Source organism: Aptenodytes patagonicus, chromosome 3 (genome assembly GCF_965638725.1).
Source record: "Aptenodytes patagonicus chromosome 3, bAptPat1.pri.cur, whole genome shotgun sequence".
In the NCBI taxonomy this organism is placed as follows: domain Eukaryota; kingdom Metazoa; phylum Chordata; class Aves; order Sphenisciformes; family Spheniscidae; genus Aptenodytes; species Aptenodytes patagonicus.
The window spans coordinates 18,529,192-18,555,148 of record NC_134951.1 but is presented as its reverse complement, the minus strand read 5'-3'; the positions used below and the strand labels follow the sequence as shown (position 1 = coordinate 18,555,148).

General features: G+C 42.6%; 1 protein-coding gene and 1 long non-coding RNA gene across 6 annotated transcripts in view; one reads left to right on the top strand and one right to left on the bottom strand.

Annotated features, from left to right (window-relative positions):
• MBOAT2 (membrane bound glycerophospholipid O-acyltransferase 2) overlaps positions 1–3,886 on the bottom strand; it is a 95,797-nt gene extending 91,911 nt beyond the window's left edge. The window contains exon 1 of one of the 2 annotated variants that reach the window (XM_076332814.1): positions 3,741–3,886. In XM_076332814.1, coding sequence (XP_076188929.1) covers positions 3,741–3,812 — 72 coding nt within the window. In that variant the 5' untranslated portion in view covers positions 3,813–3,886. The remainder of the gene's footprint in view (positions 1–3,740) is intronic. The other variant, XM_076332816.1, reaches the window with a different exon arrangement.
• A 678-nt stretch (positions 3,887–4,564) lies between these two features.
• On the top strand, positions 4,565–14,728 carry LOC143157797 (uncharacterized). Of its 4 annotated transcripts, none has more exons than XR_012994850.1 (5): positions 4,565–4,812; positions 6,930–6,998; positions 8,479–8,569; positions 9,236–9,300; positions 11,954–14,728. It is a non-coding gene; the product is annotated as an uncharacterized LOC143157797 (long non-coding RNA). The 4 variants fall into 4 exon arrangements; XR_012994852.1 differs by having other exon boundaries at positions 8,479–8,674; XR_012994853.1 differs by lacking the exon at positions 6,930–6,998.
• Positions 14,729–25,957: the final 11,229 nt, after the last annotated feature.

Genomic DNA, 25,957 nt, shown 5'->3' with positions numbered 1-25,957 from the left:
GTCAATAGACAATCAGCAAGATAGTGCAAGAACTAGAAATGAACCAAGGTCCAACGTGCTATTTGTCAGGCTTCACCTCCGAGAAAGAAGCAAGCAGCAGAGACACAAATATGACGTGAGTACAGACAGGAAAAACAGAAGGCTAGGTGAGAGATGTAACTATAATAAAACCATTCAAGTTGCAACGTCGATGCATTACGTCACACATGATTCTCTAGCAGCCGTTTTTATGATAATCCATCCCATACTTCTCTTTAGCTGTCAGGGGCAGGAAGGACATAACTACTTTTATTCCCTCTCTCCCCTAACAAGACAGAAGGAGTACTGTGGTACATTAACATCCATTCACTCATTCATTAAGGACGCAAGGTGACACAGTTGTCAGCAGGATGCTTCCTTTGCTGAGTAGCAAACTTAAGTCCGGCAAGAAGTGAAGAGATATAGTTCTTATAAGGCTTTTCACCCCCAAGGAGGGAATTTTTTTTTCCCCCCTCTATAACAAAATACAAAAGAAAGGTGTGCAAGTTTGCCTTCCCAAATCTACAGAGATCATCGTAGGTTCTTGTTCACACCAAGCATCTTCCCTTGCACCAAACAACTGAAAATAACAATAGAAAAATTGGAACAAGAAGCCTGTCAAATACACATTAGCTTTTCCAAGTAGCCATTTCAGTTAACTTGGTGCCAGACAAAATAAGAGCCAAAGGAAGGGTTAACATAGCGACAAGTTATCACATAATACCTTGTTGGGGGATATACACAGAAGCAGAAAACAAGTTCTTCTCCATTCCTATAGCTAACTAGTACTCTAGTACGAAGAAGAAAGGTCTAGGAACAGCAATCTGTTAAAGCAACAAAGCTTTTCTCCTGTAACACAGTTGGGCACATAGAGGAGAGCGTTCTTCTTACATGCATGTCAAATGGCTCTGGAGGAGCTGTCATCCTCCATCTTTTACACTGATCTCCAACTAGCACATAACCAACACCATTCTCAAATAAATCTGCCTCTAGTTCTACCAAGCATTAAGTCAAAAAATAATCAACTTCTTGCACTCAATCCACACACAGATGTGGATCTGATTAGTTCAATCTTAGAGATAGCAGCTTCACCTTTAACTGAAATTTCTACTTCCATTCATTGCAAAACAGGCAAGGTTCTTCCATCCATTTGTTTGAGCACCCAGACAGTAGAGTAACATTGACACACGCTACCTGGATTTGTCCTCGCAGAGGTATATGCCTTTGCCTTCACTAAAACTTTATAGCAGGATAATTAGACAGTAATGGCTTAAACATTAAATCACAACCACAACATTTTGGATATAAAGATTAGTATCTACTTGTGGTCAAAACTGAAACATAGAAGTGGAGAAACAAAATCCATTCATCTCCATCAGTTCCGAGCGCCGGTATTATTCTGGAGTGCCCATTTCAAGCACCTGCTGTAGTGGTATGACTGTGGTCACAGTACAGATTTCAATCAAGTAGTAGAAACAACCTACTAATCAGAAAACCTTTTTTTTTTTTTTTAAAGCACTGCTACATTTTCATACCTAGTATGCGTATAGTATCACTGAATGTCAGGCATAATCTTTGAGCACACACACCAAAGAGTATCAGCACTTCCTTTTTCTTCTCTGCCCTCATTCTCTCCTTTACTACCTTTGATTTGATTACACTGAACACATTTCACATTCTTTCTGTATTACAAACTTACTATCAAGAGAGACTCTTAAGCTGAGAGGTTACAAAAATCTAACTTTGCCTTTTTTTTTTTTTAAATCAGTTATAGATGTATTCTCCTCAGTGCAGCATAATTTTATGACTGGAGTATGAATTGAAGAATTACAATCAGTGCTCTTCATACACAACTGGACCTATATTCTATACGGTCCACTGATATCTAAAACCAAAGTATGTATGATTTTCAACTGCTTATAACAAATCTTTTAAACCATGTGTTTAGCCACCCTCCATTGTGATTAACCCCAAAAGCTTCAACAGAGCTCAAACAGTATTTTACAAAAACATCTTGGCTTTACAGGAGCATCTGTTGCAAAACATTCGATACAGGGAAGTTTTCCAGGCTTTGATCATAGAATCATAGAATAGTTTGGGTTGGAAGGGACCTTTAAAGGTCATCTAAAAAGTAACTATTATCATCAAAATGCCATAAGCCGCAACATCTAAAATAAATTCGGTAGAAGCTGCACTACATCATGAAGCAATTAAATTTATAACTACTATCATGAATAGATAATTATGCCAGCACCGTGCCATAAAAAGATGGTCATCTCTTATTTGTTTTACAGTACCCTGTAGAAGCTACACACTTTATGGAAATAAATACACGGCACCTGCCAAGAGCAGCTTACAGTATGAGGCATTGTGGTGCCATTGATCCCGGATGCAGGTATCATTCCAAGTTGTGCGCACTATCTATTCCATCACAGCAAGCTTAATTTAAACCCACCCGCTTTTCTCAGTTTTATAGAAGATACTTTTTCATGTGTATCCTTACCCTAAGGTTCTTTCACCTCCATTCAAACAAATGGCTGGGGGGCAGGGGGAAGAAAAAAAGAGAAAGAGCGTGTAGTTCAGTTACTTCCAAAACTCTCTCACTAGACATGCTCCTTCCTCTGTATTTCGTTTCCAGTTACTTTTCTCACTTAGTAGGTGTATTTTGTAAAACCAAACCATCAAAATCTCCCTCTACACGAGCACAGACTGTTTTCCTTGATGTGTTTAATTCATTCACACATTAATGGAGTAGTTGCTTTTTTTAATAAGAATTGCTCACATGAAATTTCCTTGTGCTCAAAATTTATAGGAGGAGTTACTTAAGGTTACTTTACTTATGTATTCATAAGCTTAAATATTCTGTAGATTTAGGAGGTCTAGACCACTTCCCCAATAAACAAACATTCTGTACAACTTCAGTCATTAAACTCTGCAAACTTCAGTTTCCCAACCTTATTTTGTAATCTTCTGATGTTTTGTGCAGACGACAGGATTAACAACCTTGAGGAATTTTTATATCGCTCAGACAAAAGACACCACAGAAACGCTCTGCCTACAAAGTACATATGCATTCCCAACGGCATTATGCGCAGCACACATTATTATTTAAAGCCGCATTTAAAAATCACTGGCAGACACGCCTAGGCACGGCACACCGCTTCGCGTCTGCAATTATTACCCAACCTTTGCATTGCTGAGCCGATACCGGCCCCGCTCCCAGCTGCGGAGCCACATCTGGCCAAAGGGGGATGCCAACAAGTTGGCCAGCCCGGCGACGCGGCAGCCCGGCCGCGATCGCAGCCCCCGCGGCCCGACCCCGGCACGCCCGAAGACGCGCACCGGCGGGGCGAGGCGGGCCGTGCCCGGGATGCGGCCGCGCCGCCGGACCGGCGGGCGCGGGGCGGGCGGCGGCGCCGCGAACGCACCTGCACGCGGAGCGCGGCCGGAGCTCCCCGCCCCAGCGTGCCCCCGCGGGCCGCCTCCGCGCCCCACTCTCCCCTCGCCCGCGGGTACGTGAGGGGAACCGCCGCCGCCCCGCCGGGCGCTGCCGGCCCTCCCCTCGGCCCCCCGCCCGGCGGAGGCGGGGAGGATGGAGGGGCCGCGGGGGGATGGGGCGGGACGGCGCGGAGCGGAGCGGGGGCGCTCGCCCGGCGCGGCGCCACCCCTCCCCGGCGAGCCTTCGGGAGGCAGCGGCGGGGCAGGCGCCTCCCCATCCTCACCTGGTCGACGGGCAGCCGCACGGCGTTGCTGAGGGGCTGTAGCAGCGTGGAGCCCGTGGTGCTGGTGGCCATGGCGAGGGCGCCTCCTCCCGCGCCGGGAGAGCGGGCGACGAGGCCGGCGGAACCGCTCCCCTCCCGGGCTCCCGCGGCGGCGGCGGCAACAACGGCGGCGGCGCGAAGAGCCTCAGCCCTGCACGGCGCCGTGACAACAAGGGGCCGGCGCGGCCCCGCCGTTGACTGACAGCGCTAGCGGCCAACCCGCGCGCGGCGCCGCCGCGGAGTGACAGGCGGGCTCGCCCAATCCCCGCCCCTCGGCGGGGTAGGCGGGACGAGGCGGCTCCCCTCAGGCGGCCGCCAGCGTCCGCGGCCCGGCGCGGGGGGCGGGAGGGGGAAGATGGTGCCCGGGCGGGCGGGGGACGGTGAGGTAAATCACGGGACGGGGGCGGACGGGGGCAAAAGGGGAAAGGAGGAAGGAGGAAGGAGGGGGCCCGGCGGCGGCCGCTCCGTGCTGAGGGCGGGCAGAAGCTGCGCGCGGCGCGCAGGTACCGCGCAGGGCCCGGCGCGGCCTCACCCTGTGCCCGGCGGCGCTGCGGGACTGCGCGGGGCAGGGGCCCGGCCGTGCCTCGGCTCTCCGCGTCGTACGGAGCTCTGACCTGCGCCGAGGTGTGCGCGACCTCGCCGAGGGCGCGGGGGGGGGGACGGGTGGAGGCACCTGAGGGGGAATGGCATCTTCCTGCGCGGGGTGGGGAAGCAGGGACAGCCTGACAGGGGAGCTCCCCGAGGAAGCGAGGTGCTGGCAGCGCTGGCGGGGTCGGTGTCGGGCGGTGGTCGGCCCAGGTGGCAAGCTGTGGAGGTATCTGTCGCTGAGGGTAGCGCAAAACCATGTGGCGCAGGCGTGTGTTGAGGTAACGGAAGAGATCAGCCCCCGTCTGCTCCTAACCATCTCCCCTTCGCCAGAACGGACACAGAGGCAGCTCAGTGCTCAGGAGCTGCGTACGCAACGGTGGATGAGAGGTGGATACACACAGGGCGTGAGGGTGGCCTGGCACCCTGAAGAAGTCGCAAAAGATGGGTAAAAAACCCTGTTCTTACAACCACCCATTGGCTTAAGGAGGTCTGTCCATCATGGCTATAAACCACAGCTTTTAGTTTATTAATGGCCTGTTTCTTACATACAGAAACCTGAAATGGTACAAGCGTGAGTACTTTTTCAGTAGGTTCAGCCTAGCAGTGCAGTTTCCTTAAAGAAAGCAAGAAGTGACATGGTGATGCTGATGGTAATAAATTGGTACGCAGCACAGCTCTTCCACCTGCCCAGTCAACACTATCCAATGTGAAACAAAGAGTGAAGTCTTGAGTGAAGACTTCACGTTAGGAAGTGCAGCAAACTCTACCAGATGAGGTTGTGCAGTAGGCTATTTATTAAATCATTCTGGTTTAGTGCCCTGCCTGCCTCTTTTACATTGGAGCTTTCTGTTGTGTTAGTGTCGAGTTTTTTCTTATGACATAACTGTAACCCTAATGGTTCTAAATGATGTGGTGAAGGAGCCTCCAAAGGAATACACTGCTCTTATCTATAAAACTGCTCAAGAATCCTGGGTCTCTTGAGAGAAGACTGCAGGTTATTCCTTGCACTGTATTAAACATTTTCTATAATTATTGTACATTATACCTCTAAACCGTGCTGCGATCAGTAATTTACCCTCGACACAAAAATGTCACCATTTCAAGTATGTGAAAGATGAAATGCCTTGTCCAATGTCGTGCTAAGAGTCTGAACCGTGTCTGGAGTAGCGGCTAGGTATAGTGATTTACATAGCCATTTAAGTTCACAGTTAATGCTAATTGGTAGTAGCAGGAAAATTGATGTAAGTGGAATTATCTGAAAATCCGTTGTTTCTTTTACTGAATTGCAGACCACACACTGTACTTATGTTTTAGCTTGTGGTAAAGGTCTTTTGTCTGCATTTAAAGAGACTGGTTAATAGGTACAAGTAAGTGGTTTTAATTAGATTTCTTCACTCCATGACAGGCAATTACAATTGTGGTAGCATCTGCAGCTTCAGAAGCAATAGCATGATGTTTTTGCAGTAAAGCGAAGAGAACTGCTTTCAGAAAGGGGAAAAATAAAAGCACCCTTTTCCCAATTAATTCTGAATCAGTCCCTTAAATCTAAACCTGCAAATTATATGTACATGTGAGTAACTTCATAGGAGTGCAGTGCCACTAGGCTCAGTACAGTCTGCATTACACTATACATATGTATGTATGTATAGAAAGACTAAGCTCATTTTATCTGATTTTCTTGTAGTAAGGAGACATATACCTACGCACAAATCTTTGGAAATCTTAACCAAAACATTCTCAAATGAAGCCACAAAAGAGCTGCTTTAGAAAAGGCTGATAGCTAATTCTGAATCATAGGCTAGTCACAAGAAATGATTCTCGTGCATCTATATAAATCCAGGGAGGTGGCGTTACTGAGACTTTCATGAAATATTCGCAGCAAATAATTGACCTACTGGATGAACTCCTTACTCTCAATTAACAAAATGCCTGTGAACAAGCTCATGATATCACAGCATAAATGTCAGTTGGTTTTAAAACACAGCCCTTGATTTTCTGGTAATTTTTATTCTTTTTTCAATGTATATGTTCATGCAGTGCTCAGAAAATACAAAAATATGTTTCCCCACATGACTTCTAGGATCTTAGGAGTTCATATTTGAAAGATACATTTTTCTATACTATAAATCACAGTAGCATTATAAATAGTTTGCAGCTATGGCATTAAGTTACATAATTACATCTTTCACAAGTTTCCACTGGAGAAATGGAAGATGTTTTTGCGCTCTTATTTAGGAAGGTGTGCATTGGGGAAGACAACATCAGAGAATTACATCTTGAAAATAGTCACAAAGTAATAGTCCCTTTGTAGTGACAGGGGAGATTGGTTACATGAAAGAACAAAAGGGGTCCTGCCCCACAGAGCTTAAAATCTATGTTTGCGATTAAAAGTGAAGCATACAAATGTTGGTTGAGAAAAAAGTAACAGGAAAATAAGCAATTTCTGCCAGAGAAAACGTAAAATGTATGGTAAGGGCTTTCACGGGCACTGCAGTAAAACTAGGTGATCTGCTTTTCCTTTTTTTTTTTTTTGAAAGAAGATTTCATTACATATGTTTTCAGAGAACTTCCTGCCTGTGTGAGAATGCGATGTTGCATGGTGTGGGAAGATGAAGCATTGGCTGGTGACAGGTAGTGTTCGGCATCCCATTGACACAGTAACAGTGCAATTAGTCCTCAAAGTTAAATGATGCTATGAAAAAGAAGGCTGGCGAGTGATACAAAGAAGCTAATGTACCCAGAGTAGTGGATCTGTAAAAGTTCACGTTAAGTCAGCCAGTTTTCAATAAACATTACTTACTTTGCTAGTGTTTTGAAGATTTGCACATAAGTGAACAAGAAGCGGTACTTCCACAAGGAAATTCCACCAGAGGCTGTCAGTCAAAATGCAGGAGGATGTGTTGATTTAAATAATCCCTGGAGAGTGGCTTGGCATAGCATGAACTTCTTCTGATGTTCTGTGATTAAGTTTTTATGGTCCCATAAGTGCTCATAGTTCTTAGGTATAAAAATAATCACAAAGGCATCTCTCAGCCCTACAGAGATTACTTAATCTGTCAGAATGATGTGATATTGATGTAACAAACACTAGAGGTTTCCTGTAAGCTTTTTTTAGTTGAATGGCAATTTAAGATATTCAGATGTTTACAATACCGGCCTTCTCATATGACATTATACAATAAAGAATAAAAAGAGAAGAGCTGTGGCAGAGGACAGGAAGGGACAATGGGACAGAGTTACTAGATGCACCATTGTGTACCGTTCTTGTTCTTCTATTTGTTTGATAAGGTCGTTCTGGGAACACATTCACAATCAGAAAATAGAAACAATTACTGAAACTCCTTTTAGCAAAATAGATGAAAAGGAAAATGGGTTTCAGTATTAGCTATAGAGAGGCAATCACTTTTCCACAGTAAAGTCTTATTTTAGCCTTACCTATCTGGCTTTCCTTAGCCTAAAATACTTGAGACTTCATTCTGAAGAGAAGAATATTTCTACAAAAGCTGATACCAGTCAAACTGAATTACTGTTCATAAAAAATCTACTATTGAAATTTTGGCATTTGTTTGTATCTTTGTCTCACCCTTTCTCCAAAGCAGTCTTTTGCCATCCCTTCAAATATTCTGTACAGCACAATAAGCCTCACATGCATCAGCTGTTTTCTGAACTAATACAATCTTTAATTAGCCAGTTTGCTATATTAGTGATTTAGTGCCCAGTGTGATTCCTGTTAATATTAGTAGGAATTCTTCATGACGATACTGTTGATTGCTAGCTCAAATAACATTTGTTTGGCTCTCTACTTATTAGGAAGCTAGACTTTCTACAGTCTAGCTACAAGGATAGCTAAAATCTCCCTTTGGCTCTTTTAGCAGAACACTTTGGCTTTAGATTTTTGACTTGTTCTTTTTTTTCGGTCTTAGAGCTGCTCTAAGAGTGAGCAAGCTTCTCTGTTTTTAAGGCAGCAATCAGTTTCTATCGTAAAACTGATTTGGACCAACTTTCCTCTAAGTGCTTAAGTTTTGTAAATTCTGTGATGGGGAAATGCATCGGGGTGTCTCGAAAACATAGACTCACGTTCAGCTCACACCTTTTTGTTTTTCAATTATAGCACTAAGTCTGTTAACAAAATCGGGCAGAGCTTGTGAAGAAGGATGAGTGAAAGTTCACTTTCCTGTTCAGCTGTAAATATCAACTCTCAGGTACAGATCTTAGAAATTATAGTTTCCTCACTAAAGGAACTTCCTGCTTTCATGACAAGGACAAACCAACTGACTTCAACAAGAATTTGTTACTCTTATAAATGAGTGAGTTGCCTTTGCAAAGCAAGTTCTACTCTAAAATTCTTTATGGGGAAACAGTACAAACTGACAGCGTACAGCATTTCAAAGTGTAATAACGGGGGCCACGTGCAATTGGGGTATTGTCATTCTGATGACTGAAAAGTTTGGGGAATAGAAGCCCTTTTTTCAGAACTGAAGTAAAAGCAATGAACTTCAAAGCTAAGTTATGAATTTAAGAACAGTTGTTTTGAGCTTAATTAGGTATTTACCAGACTATGAGAAATACGGTGTATGGGAGAGGCTGGTGATAACCTTGCAAGGAACGTACTACTATAAAACAGTAGTAAAGAACTGACAAGTCTACCTATTTTATTGATTTAACTATAAAAAAGCACATTCATGTTAAATGCATATGAATAAGTATACAGTGAATAAATCATTTAGTTTAATTTCCTGTCATACTGTAACAGCAGGGCATGGAAATAACTGCTTTTAGCAAGTTTCTCAGGTTTCTGGGCTGTCTTTGTATTGTGTCTCCTTGGCTGAAAGGGGAGACCTGGCTTTTCTCAATATCTGATGTTACAGGTTCTCAGAGTGATCCTTGCCACTTAAGAGAGCTCAGTTCCCAAGGTTCCTCCCACTTCCCCTAGGTGAGTGCAGCAAGATAGGACTAAGACCCTTCTTTATTTGGTTTAATTGTTTCTGAAATAATAATACCTTATTCATCCCAGAGTTGCTTGAGAGTTGCTTTTAATGCCAAGATAAGCTTCCAGAGTAAAGTGAGTTTATTCTAAGAGCAAAGGTTGAAGTGTAGGAGGGGGTGCAAAGTAAATAACAAAAATGCAATTTTTGTAAGCTATTGTAAGCTTACCAAGTAAGTTTTCCTTTCAGTTGCTTCAGGTTCACAGTTAACTTAAGGGAGAGAAAGGGAGGACTGTGGAATTTTCTTTTTCTGTCCCCTGGACTGGCTTGCCCTAAATAGCTTTCTCAGTCCATATGGTCAATGCTACTTAGTTTAGGATGGTTATCCCTGTTCGTATGAATTATCATGTTCAATCCTGATCGTATTTCTATTCAGTAAGAAGTAGGAATTTTTCCTTGAGGGGTTTCTGGGGTTAGTCCTTGTGCATTCATCTGAGCTTAAATTACCCTCCTATTTTTGGAACATTTTGTAAGTTTTTGTCATAAGACGTCTTCAGTGTCTATGCATCTTATCAGCTTTATTGTCTGCCATTCATTTTAAGTTCTTCATAAAAATTGCACATATCAACACCAGGAAGGATAGGGTTGGTCGTACGACACTTCATTCCCACCCCTCTCATCATTCCCACTATCTCCTTGTCCACACACAGTTTTGAGGCTCCTGCTCTTAAAACTCCTCCCTTGCTACTTCCGACTCCAACAGCATCAGTCAGCACAGCTTGAGGTACCTCCTCTTTGCCAGCCAGTAAGTCATGCCAGACTGTTTAGTGGCCAAAACTGGTGGTATGTGTCGGAATCGGGGTGAGTGTCAGGTAATGAATGGGAAGTAGGTACTCGGGGTGTTAGACCTGTCAGCCACAGCCTGGAGCAGCCCAGTGCAATTGAACTTGTCACTGAGTCAGAGCCTGAGTGTTTCTGCAATTGTTCCAGGACCCACCTGCTTCCCCAATGCCTTTCTCTTGCTGTGTACAAGAAGCAAGAAACTGTTGCCGTCTGTTCTGGTGGGTAAGCCTTTGCTTTTCAGAGCAGCAGGATAGGGGAAGCTTTGCTCAACTCAGAGATCTAGAGACCTGAGAGGAAATGGACCTAGAGCCTCACACTGGTCAGCCACTGAGCGTAAAAATACTTCATTGAGATTGAATTTTGTTATTTGCATCTTAGCTTGATGTCCCATCTGCTAAATGTCCCTCTGCAAGCATGTGAGCCTTGTCCAAACACAAATTTGTGAGATACAGGTCATAATAATGTAGTCCTCCCCACAACACACCCAAAGCTTTAATGAATAACATTCTGGGAACAGTAGCCAAAGATGCATGTTAATATTCAAGTTTCTGAGAGTTACTTCAAGTCATATACAAGCTCAGACATATGTTCCATTTATATAAGTGGTGTTATTTGCATAAGTAAAGCCATGAGTTTTTTCAACCATTCAGTCAAACAGCAGTCTCTCTAAAATTCCAGTGTGTGAACCCGAAACACTCTAGGATATAAATTTCTTTTTCAGAAAACCTATCTAGGAAACTGAAGAAGCATTTTAGTAAATTGAGTATACTAATCTATATATATAAATTCAAATCTTTTTCTTGTCAGTTCAGTTATCATCACATTAGATATATTTATCCTGCTGTGTTTTACAGAGTGCTTCATTCTTTTGACCCCCTAACCTGTATGTAAGAGCAGAGTTTGCTATTATGTCCTCCATGATTTTTTAAATTGATATTTATGATGATAGTAAATTTAACATGCTTCTAAACTGTACTTTCATTGGGGGGGAAATTTAGGGCCGTGAAAGATTAAACAGCCTGAATGAATAAGTAGTGTTCCCTCTCTTGCTTTAAGTTGGTAGCACCTTCATCAGTTCCATGAAGATTAAGATACTTGTCTGCGTATAACAAAAACTGTTCATAACATCAACTTGCTATACTCTGTTACAAAGATTGGAATAGTCCATTTCATAACATTTTGTCCACATAGCTTTCTTGTAGAGAGCAAATCTGTCTGACATGTTGCTGCTTGTTTTGTTTCATCCTGCTCTTAGTTTTGACATTTTTATTGACAAATTATGATTAAATTTACTTTTAATAAGGAATTGTGAGTAGTAAAGATTTCATAGGAGCACTGGCTATATTTCCTTGTCTTGTTTAAATGTGAAGTACAATTATTGCAAAATGGAGAGAACAATGAACAGCTAAACTGCTCCGGTTTTTCTTCTAAAAGTACCATATTAAAGTGAAATTCCATGAAAGAATGTAGAACAGACAACAAATCTAAAAATACGTAGTTATTCTGTAGAAATCACTACCAGAAAATAAAAGCCATTTTAAAGGTGTTTTAAAAAATACCAGCAATGGTAGACATAGTTTAAAATTACAAGGGATACAAATCTTTAAGCCTTGGACTTCTAGTTATTAAGCTAAGCAATTGTTATCTGTTCTGTGCAAGAAACTTTTATGTGCGTTATTATGTAATTGACTTCTCAGATTTTTTGCACCTTTTTTGAAAGATGCTAGAGAGAGAGAGAGGATGCTAGACCACTGATCTGATTCCATGGCACTGTAAAGTTGTTCCATCTCTTCCTAACTATACCTGTTTCTATTACAGAGTTATTGTGTCACAGTAAAGAAATACTAACTTCAGGATCCTGCAGTATATAACGTTGCAGGGGACCCTTGAAGCTGAACAGAGCCTTGTTCCTGCAACGCTCCAGTCGAGTTAATATCGTGAACCGTATGATTGATGTTCTCGGGGTTGCACTCCCTGCTGTTTTAAACAGGAAGCTCTTCCAGTATCGCTTCAGTTCAGCGAACAAGGCCACTTCCTTAACAATACAATAACAGGAATTTGATCAGAAACTTCAAAATTCAGTTCTCGAAGGCATGAAGAAGATTGCTTTCATTCTGGCATTATCTCCAGTATTTAGGTATAAAAGTTATGCTTTTTGTTTGGAAAAAAATGCTTTCCTCATATTCTTTTCACAAGGAGGAGTCTGGTTTTTTTATGATTGTTAAAATATTGTTCCAGTTTTGTGAGAGATTTGTCATTCTTCTTTCTTGCCCTAGACTAGATTTATGTTGCCAATATCACAGTATAATTCTGCAGGAAAATGTCCTCAGCTACTTCTAACAGTTTTTCATCTTTTAATATCACCAGTAAGAACAGTAGTAGTAGTAGTATCTGTTTTAGATAGATTTAGACAGATACTGTTCAGGTGCAGGTTGCTCAAGAGGCAACCCTCAGTCACTGCCTGTATTCATTTGCTACTTCTAATACAGATACAAGAAATATTACAGCTAAATAAAACTGAATGATTTATACTGCAGAACTAAATTATTTGCTGTGATTTTTACTGGTAAGATTTGCTTTTGGGGATCCCAGGCCATAGAGATCAGTGGAAAAGTCTGGAGCTCTGAAGACTTAAGCTCAGTCAAGGAGGATCGAGTTAGGAAACATTTAAACAAATAGAGCATACACAAGTCCGGAGGATTTGGTGGGACTCATCCATGCATGCAGGGCTGCTCTCAATTTTATCTGGAAGGTCATGGCAATCAGAGGAGATTCCTGGGGACTGTAAGAAAGCAAATATCACACCTGTCTTCCAGAAGGAGAATCCAGGGAACTACAAGCCTGTCAGCCTCACCTCAATCCCTGGGAGGGTAACACAGCAAATCCTCATGGAAGCTATTTTCAAATATATCATGGACAAGATGATTAGGAGTTGTCAGCATAGATATATGCGGGGGAAATCATGCCTGACCAATCTGATAGCCTTCTGTGATGAAACAACTGGCTTTGCCGATGAGGCGAGAGCAGTGCATGTTGTTTATCTTGACTTTAGCAAGACTTTCAACATTGTCTCCCGCAACATCCACACAGACAAACTAATGAAGTACAGGCTAGATAAATGAACAGCGAGGTGGACTGAAAACGGGCTGAACTGTTGGACTCAAAGGGTTGGGCTGGGCACGAAGTCCAGCTGGAGCCTAGTCACTAGTGCAGTACCATGGGGGTTGATACTGGGGCCAGTACTGTTTAACCTCTTAATTAAGGACCTGGATGGTGGGGACAGAGTGCACCCTCAGCAAGTCTGCAGACAATATGAAGTTGAGAGGAGTGGTTGATAGACCAGATGGATGTGCTGCCATTCAGAGAGACCTCGACAGGCTGGAGAAATGGGCCAACTCCTGTTCATGAACTCATGAAGTTCAACAAAGGGAAATGCCAAGTCCTGCAGCGGGTGAGGATTAACCCCATGCACTAGTACACATGGAAGGCTGGAAAGCAGCTTTGCAGAAAAGGACGCAGGGCTCCCAGTGGACAAAAAGTTGACCATGAGCCAGCAATGTGTGCTTACAGCAAAGAAGGCCAACGACATCCTGGACATTGCCAGCAGATCAAGGGAAGTGATTCTTCCTCTCTAGTGAGGCATTGGTGAGACCACACCCCGAGTGCTGTGTCCAGTTCTGGGCTCCCCAGCACAAGAGAGACATGCACGTAGTGGAGCAAGTTCAGTGAAGAGTCACAAAGATAATTAAGAGATTGGAGCATGTGTCATACAAGGAGAGGCTGAGCATGCTGGAATTGTTTAGCATGGAGGAGGAAGGGCTCGGGAGATCTTATCAACATGTGTAAATACCAAAAGGGAGGTAGTAAGAGACAACAGAACCAGCATCTTGTCACTGCTGCCCAGAAAGGACAAGTAGCAATGGGCACAAATTGAAAGACAGGAAATTCCACTTAAATATAAGAAATAACTTCTTTACAGTGAGGGTGGTAAAACACTGAAACAGGTTTCCCAGAGGGGTTCTGGAGTCTTCAGCCTTGGAGGTCCTCGAAACCCAACTGGATAAGGTCCTGAGCAACCTGCTGTAGTTGACCTACCTTTGAGCACAGTGGGGCCTGAACTAGACAATCTGATGAGGTCCCTTCATGTCTCAACTATTACTATTCTGTGATTCTATCAAATTAGGGTAGCCAGAAAGGTTTGAGATAAATTCCATCATTTACAAATGGAGCATAAGAGCATAAGGATCCAGGTACAGCCTCAAGTTACATTGTTGGCCAGGAGTTTCCATTCAAGAATACAGGATTTGTGCATATCAGGAGTGAAATACATATAAATTGACATATGCTTGCAGAACAGGCTTCAACAGTTCCGTTTGGCACTCTATGCTAAGTTGCTAATGGATGTCCTCCAGATTGGAATTTCCAATTGTAGAGAGACCTTTGACTGAAAAAGTCATTTAAAATCCTTTTCAATTTCTGTCGAAATCTGTGAATTCAAGGAACCCGCTGGGAAACCCTATGATTCAACCATGCACAGACTTGTATTTTTAATGTGTGTTTGAAGGACTCGATTAAACTTCCAACTCCAAGAAATTGCAAGTTGTGGCTTTTATGTATATGTGCAACGATGTCACTAAATAAAGGGGAAATAGCATAAAGATGCTTCTCTCCACCCTTTTACTGAATCTTTGTTTAGTAGCTCACATACACTTTCCGGCTTTTGGAATTGTCTGGGCTGATGCCATGTTTTGAATAGTGCTAGGGGTAGTACTCGGGTAAATCACTCCTTTTCCTGCAGTTTATTCCTAGCCATGGTTATACCTACTCTGGATTAAGTTCTCTTCCCTTTTTTTCTCTTTTTTGTGTCCTTTATTTCCCCTCCCATCTCCTTGTGGGGCATGGCACGACATGTACCTGAAGACACGCCACACTCAAGCTTCAGGTTCTCCCTTTGATGAGAGATTCTACAGCCGTTGTCCAACAATTCTGACATTTCTCTTGGATCCATGTCGTCAGCTGTGCGAGCCTTACCAGAGATTCAGCAACTTCCCTTTTCTTTCATGACAGGCTCCAATAGTCTCTTTTTGGCCAACATGCAGTTAGTCTGTCCAGAGCAACTGCAACGGCTTTCCCTTTTCTCTTCAGTAACAGATGGGTGCTTGCATGTTTGGGGAAGAAGATAAAGGCTGGACCTGTATTTCTCGGCCATCTGCTTCCTTGATGACCTCTTTCTTTAAATTGTGTTATGGAAGAGGACTAGCAGCGTCTCCAGCATGATGGTCCTACGTAAACAAATAAAAAGGCATGGTTCGTGCTGTAAAATTTTACAGTGAAAAGAGAGAAATGCCTTGAAAATCAGATAAATCATTGAGGCTTGACACAGGTACGTAAGTTTAACAGGGATAAAGCTTCATCACGTAAGATAGGAAATATTAATCAATTCAATCTTTGCAATACATAATTATTTATCTCATGTATACAGTTCCACCCATAGATCCTAAAAAACCTGCCAAAATCTCGTATATTAAATTTTGCAGCACTATAGAATAGAAGGATATGTATGTTTTGTACCTGACATGAAAAAGCCTGTTGACAGATGTGCTTGTGTTGAAGGGATTACAAGGTCTATGCTGCTTAATTGCATCATTCTCCCACTTGCTCATGTATATACTTGGGTTTGTCCTGCAATTTGGGAAGTGCAAAGCTCTTTTTTTTTTTTTTTTTTTTAATCCCACGCTGCTTTCTGAAACTTATGCAAGGTTGTAATACCCATGTACATGCTGTGCTGCTTGGAACTTTTGGCTGTATTATCCTGGGAGGAGCATTGCAGGTTCCCTACAGGACCCACTAAAACAGCCTTTTCCCTTTGGGAAAGTGATTTGTGTTTCTTTATTAGCCCAAAGCTAGAGGCTATTTTAATCCTCCAAAGTCTGCACTTCACTGATCTAGACTCAGACTTTCATGCCTACTGCTGTGGAGAAAAAAAAAAAAGCATGGATCTTCTTTACGTCTGGAAGTCATGTATTCTTTTTGGGGAACAACACACAGACACATTGTACAGAGACATTACAGCGCTAAGGAGGAGATAAAGCAGGAAGGAAGGAAGCAGTACAGATGTGCAGGATCTCATGGCTACATAGTGTACTTTTCAGTGCAGGATAAGTATCATTGCCTACATTGTTCATACCTCTCCCTGCAGAAGACAGAACAATTCCAATGATCGCAGAACCTCTGCCTGAGGAACCTGCCTCAAATCTCCAGTGTCTCAGTCAATAAAATGGTAGAGACTGGCTACCCTGGACTGGTGTTGGCAAGTCAACTATGAGACTCAATAGATAAACCATGTTATCAGGAACACATCTGAAATACTATAGAAGTATCCTAGTTATAGGATACAGATGTCCACTTGAGTGCACCATTTGAAAGAGCCAAGTTAACCTCAAAAAGTAGTATTACTTTGTCCTGCAGGATTAGGAGACTGTTGGGGAACATTCATAAACACCCATTTGGATGAAGGCTCCACTTCAACATGTTCTGAAACAGGTGAGCACTCGCCTCCTCGGACAGCTGAAACCTACTGCCACACGTGTAGCTCTCTGTCACAGTTTAGGGGGAACTGAGCGTGTCATCTTCCGACACGACCTGAAAGCAACCTCACACAATATGGGACATGCAGAACAGGTTGTTCTTAGTTGCTCAAAGGTAACAGAGTTCCACGGTCATAAAGCAGTCACATAAGCAATGTTGACCTACGCCAAGAGAGGCTAGTGAAATTAATGTTGAACATGTTTACTTCCCTGCTCTTTACAGGTACTTTAAAAAGTAATTGCCTGCAACCATGTACAGTGTTAAGTTGCAAAATACCTTGCAACATGTTTTCCTCATTTCTTGCAGGCCGTGTGGTCTATATTTGCTTAAGCTTCTAGTGTCTGGGGCTGTTCTTCTGCCTGGGGTGTTTTGTCACAGATTAATTTTTGGACTTTATTAGGCAAGCATTTAATTACTGTGGGGAACAATATGACATGTTTAAACAGAGAACTGTACTAAATTCACAAAGCATACAAGAAAATATTTAAGGAGCCCTGTCAGATTGCTAAGGAAAAGTAAATGTACTTTTTAACTGTGGGAATGCATGCAAACAAGCCAAAATTCAAACTTCTGAAATGCTAGGACTGGGGCATGAGTTGTGACTTCCCTTTCATTTGAGGGTCTTCTTTTCCCTGACACCTCTTTTTTATTTGGCATGGACTGAAGAGGTTGCCTGACCACTATGAGGTCACACAAGCATCTCATAAAATGCTCGTCTTTGCCTTTTTCATTCTTTGGGAAGCAATAGACCAAAGATTCAGAGGACTTTGGGATGCCTGCCTCCGAACTTGGAGGGCAACTTGTGAGACAAGGACCATGTGCCCTTGTGTCTGTCGGAGCTGTTTCTCAGAGCCCTGGCAAAAGTGCCAATGCTGGGACTTGCACATACTCAGCATGAGTTCCTGCATGAGTGTGTATGGACCTTCATCACTGAAGTGATCAAAGTGTTTCTGGTCTACCTCCACCAGAGGATTTCTCTTTCAAGAACCCTGCCAGGGTTTGCGATTCCCACATGTCTGCAATAACTTCTGCAATTTTTTGCCTCCTAATTTGGATATAGAGGTGCATTTTCTCCTGGCCTGACACTACGGTGACCATGTGCTCCTGCTCCTCTGTTTTTACAGTGTCTACAATGGGAAAAAACAGTCCCTTCGGTATTCTTTCTCAGACAGCAAGACAGATTTTCAATGTGAGAATTAATTACTTCTACATTACAGGATCACAGTTTGCAGATTTAATTTTATTTTGTGCCATTTCACCTTTGAACTCGGCCATCCTCAGAGGCTTCTGGTGAAATGTATTAAGGCAACACAGACCATATTGCGAGTGGGTTTTATTTGTTGCTTTGTTAAATCACTTTTACAAACTTACTGACTTCCAAGGGAAAGTGATTTGCCTCTCAGCATTCATGTGGCTAAATAGATAGTTAGAGCCTCAGCCTTGGGCCTGTTTGACTTTCTCACAGCCTGGGCAACCCACTGGGGATATTAATATCTTGAGAGATCCCTGAATGGAGAAGAGAGGAAATCTCCAAGGCCAGCATGGCCTGAGCATTCTCTTCAGGCTGTGCAAAGTTTTTTAAAACCCTTATGAACACACACTGTATAAACAAAATGAGAAATATTCTCAGCTTGAACACAAATTGCACTATTAATTGACCAAACCCATTGCCTAAAATGTTTTCTCCCTTAAATATTGCCAATATCTGGACCTGGGATAGTGCTGATCTGAAGTAACTACTTTTTTGAATGATACCTGCCAACCATCCTTCCCACAAGGACAGCTTACCTGCCACAGCAGAGGGAGAAGAAATGAGTGGTTTGCAGTTTATCACCAGGATCTCCCATGATAAAACTCTACAATTGTGAATGCTCAAAGGAACCCTTGCTAAAAAGCATTGGCTGCTGCACTGCCTGGGACGGCTTCCACCACAGACCAGCAGTATGGACCTCTGGTGACTTTTAACATTAACAAATGTCACCCACTAAAGCAGACCCACAATTGAAAAGCTAAATCACAACTTAACTTTGCTAAAACTTTTCCATAGACTAATTCACAAGCACTATGCTTATGCAAATGATGACGATAATGATGATGATTAGTGATGTACAGGTTGCAGCATTTCCCACACACCACAAATCACCTTCGCTTGGGGGGCAACTCTCTATGAAAACAGATACCGTTAGCGTAAATGAACCCAAGAGAAAGAAGTTTAAGAAAATGGTTGACTTAACAGCTCTGCAGCATTGGTGCTGTTACATGACTTTGGGTTGGGTCATTGAGACAGTGTTGGAGAAGCTGCTCTGCCATTCTCATGGGTTCTGAAACAGCAGATCCATTAAAGATGCCTCACTGTGAAGAAATTGGCCAAGTATCCAAGGCAATTTGTTTTAGGGGAAAAATATCAGGCTAGATAGTTTGCTTTGCGGATCATCATGCCACGTCTGGCTGGAGGCAGCAGTCAAACCAAGTAATGTAGCACAAGCCATCAGCTGCTTCTGAAAGTTATTTTCCATGTGAGTTGACCATACTTGTCTGCAAGTGCTGTGGCCAAGACAAAACCAGCCTTGTTTTGCTATTTGAATATTTATGCACATAATTGCATATTTTAAAATATTTTAACCTTTGTGTGGCAATTGCTGAGATGTGTTTTATTACATAATTAAAAAAAAAAACACTATGGCAATTCAAAGTGATAGAATTGCTCAGTTTATGTATATAAAAATACCTCTAGTTGGCAGTCATCGATGCAAGCAGTAGGCATAAACCTGTTACTTGGTTTCCTCCATAGATCAAACCCAGCCAATCTGTGAGGAGGACAGGGTCCTTTCTAACAACAAGGCTCCCTGTAGCTGGCTATCTGGAAATCTCCTCCCAATTGTACAGAAATTTTCCTCAAGCAATAGCAAAGGTGCAAATCAGTGCTTGCTGTTTTGGCTGTCTCATTCAGAGCATAGAAGGATGTCTCCCGGTGCACCAGGTCCTACAATAATTCTAGTGCCTGGAGGAACCGTTGGTTAAGGACGTTGCTCCAGATCGTGTGTTGGGACACCTGACCACGTTTGTGTTGTGGTAACACTTCATGGCATGCCTGTCGGCTCTCCTCCCTTTTTTCTCCTCTGAAAAAGGGACTTGTGAAAAAAAATAGGATTGCGGAAAGTTAAGTGCTTGAAGGCAATATAAGCACTTTACTGGGCTCTACGCAGCAAAGGCTTGAAACCAGGGCGTGTCTGGCCACAGTTCAGACCCGTTGCCTTTCAGGAAGTTAGCATCGTATGTCTGATGCTCTCCTCGGATTGCTATGTGCAACCTCCCTCAAAATGGCATTGCCGCAATCTGCCTAATATATCAGCTGAAGTCATGAGGCCTGTTGTGTCCCTGCCAGGATCTGACCAGGATTTGACTGCACTCTTCCTACCAACCAGCTGTATGTCAGGAATGCTGGCAGCCCAGAGCAGCCTGTGGTAATGAGAGGCTGAAGGCCAAACGGAGAGTTGTACAATATTGCCTCAGTAAAGCGGTGGGATGGGAAAGTTTGTCCAAAAGGCAGAAGAGCAGGAGATCTGGGGATGGCGAGTGAAGGATGGACTGGCTTAAATCCCAGCAGCTTGTGGTTCGGCTGGAGCCACAGTGCAAATGAGCAGGATAAAGTGGGGACAGCAGCTGAAGCAGGTGTAGGAGTGAAATCTGAGCTCCCCGAGTCAGGCTGCCCTTACGCCACAGAGCAAATATAGGAGCGCGGAGGGCTGCTGCTTGGGAGGCCTGGACAGAAGTGTGAGCAGGAGCTCACACCCAAGCCCAGCCAGGCACGCAGTTACCAGCGTGCGCTCGTGGAGGCGCAGCCACGGGGGCGTCTGTGGAGCTGCTGGAGCACCGTCAGGCAGATTTGTGACCGTGCTGCCCTGCAAGATGGCATCACCATGGCCAGTAACAGGCCATAACCTTTGTCCTGAGTTCGCAAGGCCTCAGGCTCTGCCTGAACTTTTCTTGACCTGCCTGCAGCTTTGTTTTACTTGGTTTAGCCGTGGCAGCAATTTCTTTTATCGACCAGATGTCTGTATCTAATGTTTTACTTTAGTTTATCTTTGTGTGGTGGGCCAATAGTTTTATACAGGCAGCAGCAACAAGCAGTTATTCTGGGTAGGAAGAGAAGTTTACAACTCTAACACGACGATGTCGTGTAGAGCAATACAGGGCTGGTGCGGTGGCAGAGGCGTTGAGAAGTGGAGACATGGGATGCGGCGTAGAGGCATGCAGGGTGGGGTGGGTGGTAAGAGCTGGGGCACAGGCTGGCACTGGAGACCCCACAGCCATAAACAGCTCCGTAATGGTCAGCTAAAAGAACCTGCAGACCTGGAGCTTGACAAAGCTGGTTTAGGATTAACAAAGAAAACAAAGAAATGGTATCTAATATACGTAAATGGGACCATATATAGTAAATACGGATATTACCTGGACCTGCAGACCAATTAAGAAAGACAAAGGTGTAAATGTGTGTTAGCAAACATACATATATGACCCTAAGTAGAAGGAAGATTGCTATTACTGTAACTTTTTCCATATATAAATATCCTGCATTATTATTCTTTGTTTTTCTGTAATAATTAGATCTAGACTAATGATGATTCCTCAATTAGACTGTGAAGATTTGCATTATACTAACAATGCATTCCTGCCTTTACTTATATGTATAAGGAATGCTGCTTTTTTGCCCATAAGCAAGATTTTGAGCGTAACAAAACTGAACACACATTTTCTTTATTTGTAGAGCTCTTGCAGTGTCCCAGGAAGAGAGGCACTATCCTCAGTGGGCTGTTTGTGGAGCAGCCCGGGTACCTTCCCAAGGTATGGCTGAGAGGGCAACTCAGCAAATGCATGGCAGAATGGAATCAAATACCTACGTCATCTTGATTCATCCAGCACATGTTTTCAGTACGTGACTACACCCTTGTTTCCCACAGATTTTAAGCTTGAGATTTCTTAATTTAACATATGATCTAATTATGTACTTTTGACACTACCATAAAACCATTGTCCTTACTTTTTCTCTTCTTTTCAGTGTTCTGAAGTAAATTTCTAGATTGAACACACGATTACTCGAGAGTTCAGATTTAAACGCTGATTTTTGTTTAAAGATAAACAATAGTAATTGCTACTAATTGCATGAGTACAGTTCTTCTTACCCAGCAAGTGCATGGCACTTTACAAATAGTGATGGAGTCAGTCCTGTAGTGCCAAGAAAATGTAAGTAAGCATGAATTTGGGCACTCAGCATGAAACAAATCTGGTAATACGTGTGTGTAATGAAAGCATGTAATGGTTTATGCTGATTTACTCAGCCTGTTGAATCACTGTGTAACTAAAACCCGGTTAAAGGAACTGGGGAGTGGCTGTGTAGGACAAGGGGCAAGGACTGTATAGCCTGGAAGGGTTTGCTAGGGCGGGACACTGTAAACACAAGGCAGCAAGCTTGAATTGATATTTATTTCCTCACTTTATTTCTTTTTTATGGCTGTTAAATTCCAGAAGGGATGAGTTACATTGAATGTGTCATCGAGCAGGTTGGGCTCAACATTCCAACCCAAACTATTCTATGATCCTATGATCTCTGTGCATTAGAACTGCATCTGCTTTGAGATGGGAAATTAGAAGAATAGAGCATAAGAGGAACACTGGAGCAGCAAGTATCGCCTCAGCAAAGCCAGTTTCAGGCTTTATCTGACAACCACCTTACATATTTCTTTTTATAAATGAATCAAATCAATTTATAAGCACTGTTACGTTGTTTGCCCTTATTATTCCCATTGGAAAGTTTTTTCAGAAACTCACTAGTTTGTTCTAATGTCAGTAAAAATCAACTTGGGTACCTTGAAACCCACTGTGTGCTTTAATTTGAAGAGCACACTTCCTTTTATGTGCTGCTTTAACTCGAAATCTACTTTAAAGTCCCATTCCCACTGATGGTCCTGCACTGGGAGCTGACCTTATGGAGCACCTGGCATTGTTGCAGTTTCCAGTATTTTAAGTCATCCGTGTGTTGTTTTCTTCACTCATTGCCAGTGCCCTAAAGTAATCAGTATAAGTAATTTGCTCTAAGTGCAACAATTTTACTACAATGAATTGCATTTGCTCTCACTTTGCTATGTGTGTTTTCCTCAATTACTCCATTCATACATTTCCGCGTTATTTTGAATTAGCCACTCAGCATGCTGGATTGGATCGACAGCCCAGAATTCAGTGTTCACTTGTCCTGCCCTGCATTACGGGATTCTTTTCTTTTCCATTGGCAATGTTTATGGATTCTTAGCAGAAGGAATGGAGATCAAATTAACAAAGCTGTACACTTCCTTTGCTGGCATTAAATAAATGCTGTACATTTCAAGTCATTTCAGCCATTCAATCCATTTTAAGCCATTTTTAAACCACCGTCAGGCAGCCAGGGGAATCTACTGCTGAGCTCTGCTATACTTAAGAAGAAAATGTTGCACTTGCATTTGGAGTAGCTTATTAATTTTGCTTTCTAAGTACAGCTAAAAATCAAATATAAAATGTGATTGAAAAACAAGCCAAGAGTTTCTAGTGCTACCTGACATAACTCACAACCTGTCACCAGCCAGTGACCGACTCCATCCCACTAGGCAGGTAAGTCAAGTCCTATGCTTAACAGATTCCAATGCATGCCTCATGCAATTCAAATGTTTTTTAACATCTTCCACTATTAACATCTTCCAATATAATTCCAATACTAGAATGATTTTATTCTAGTATTTATTAAACAGGAATGCATGTTGTGTGGTAGACAGTTTTTGCCATGCAGCTAAATGGCCCCTTCTTAGGCTATTGATATAGTTATGACAAATTGTTCTGAATAAAATGCACTGCGGGTCAGTAATTAATCTAGTAACAAATTGCTTTTAGCTGCAGTCACTAAATTTTGTTGTGGAAAAATAAGAAAAGTTGCTAGAAAGAATTAGCCAAAATACTCAAGAATTTGTACTTGAAAAATACTGAAAATGCAGAACGGTAAGTCAGTTGTGGTTTTATCAAGATTTTCTTCCTAAGTGCAATTAAAAATGAATCATTTCAAGCAAAAGAGGTTTGTTATAGCAAATAATATAGTTTGTTTATAGGTTTATTACAGCAGTGGAGAACACTCTGTCATATGCAACATTTCTCCCCAGAATGGCAAGACACTAGCCACCAGTTTGGCCACTTTATTTTCAGCCCACCACTGCAGGGCACTTTAATAATCTCTTGCGTGAAGTATAGGTCAAAATCTCCAGAGCTCTTTGCTATAGAGTAAAAGCTAACGCCTCCAAGTTCTTATGTTTTTATTCTTTCACTGACTGCTGTTTTCCAGCACATTCTCTCCTAACTGACCAGCTGCTGAATCTCATCTTTGAACATATTGAGGATGAGGCTGTACAACTTTTTTTCTTGAGCTTATTAGAAAACAAGGTTATGTTTGTGGAGTAGGGCCAACATAATAGCTTTAATGAGCACATGAAGTTGGCAGCCTGTGGCATTCATGTTGAGTCAAAAGTCATTCTGTAGATAAATTTGGTTTAAACTTACATACTGCTGGGATATCATCGTCTTTTGCGATCAAATGTCTACTGAGAAACCCTATTGAGATAGACATTGAATGACACTGTCGTAGCTTCAGTTGACAAATACTCACTGATAACTTGGACTGGTTTTAGCACAGGCAGCAGGCTTTCCAGAAGCTGCCAGTGTGCTCCTTTCATGTCTGGTCTAGAGCCTTCTGCATTTTCAATGACATTTGCTTTGTGCACTATAAGTACTGTGAGCCATCCCACTTCCAAGTGTCCATTCAATGTCTTACAAAACATTGCTTATCCTTGCTTTGCAGTGCTGCCTTGGACCGTGACGTGTCAGCAGCCTTGTCACCATCACCTTTCGTCAGGGAGAGGTGAACTACGGTTCGGGGAGCACCGCCGGGCAGGTGAGAACCTCAGCTGCAAAAAGCTCATATTGGCAACGTGTTTTCTCCCATGATCGGTAGAGCCTTGCACCACTGTGACAATTGAAGCTCTGAGGTTCCGTTTTGAGGTTCTGAAGAAATTCTGCCTTTCTGAAGAAACATGTATTTCAGGCCAGTTTTGCCACTGTTCTGACATTTTCTGGAAGTGCTCCAAGGTGAACAGTTGTGCTGATGTTTGACCCAGAAAGCTGAGCTCTTCGTGGCCGGTAAAGTAGTGCTGCACCACCTTTCCCCACTTTAATAAAATACCCACAGGCATCTGGCAGATATTTTTCCTGATCAGCATAATAAGTTCCCCTTCATGTCAGGTAAAAGGACAACTAAACCATGGACTGAACGAGGAAGCCTCCAGCTGTGAGTTAAGACTATGGCTACTGAGTCATCCTATGTTTGAATGTTACTTCTTTGTATTGCTTGTGAGCTTGATTGTCACAAAAATTAGATTCTTCAGCAGAACTAGTGTGAACCTCCATTATGATGTCAAAACGTATTACCATTTTCTAATTTCAGAAAATAACAAATTTCAGTGAAAAATAATAGAGAAATGTTGTATGATTTTACGTCCTAGCATGGCACACAGGTGCTGGGAAATGACTACTGTTTTCATACAAAGAAAAGTACATATTCTTTTTGAAACCTGTTTGACTTAGTAGCTTTTAAAGTCATTAACCTTTGTTAATGTGATTGGTTATGGATTAAAAGCCCTTATTTTGTCCCCTGCACACAAACCGATTTGTCCCTGCAGCTTCTACAAGGAACTGAAAAAGGTAACGAAGGAGTTGCTTCTGGAAAGAGTATACCTGGAGCATCTTTATCTTGTTGATTATCAGTCCTTAATGCTAGCCAGCCTGCAGTGGTCAGTGAGCGAAGGCAATGAATGAGGCAGTAAAGAGACAACCAGGAAGTTTAGATGCTAAAAGCCATTATCCCAGAAATAAGTAAAGAAATGCAGTGACAGACCAACCCTGTGTGGAAAGGCATACTGACAGCATGACCCAAGCACTCACACCCATCGCTGTTGACTGCTTCTGCTAGCACTTAAGTTCGGTCGTGGTAAATCAACTGCCAGGGAGGTACAGTAGAGGTTTGCAGGACAGTTTGCCTGTCACCGAACTGGGAAATCCAGGGCAGGGTGCTCATGATTGGCTGTGATGGAAGACAGAACCAATACTCAGGTGGGAATGATATATAAAGATCCCTGGTAACAAGTTGCGTGGAAACATGGGCCC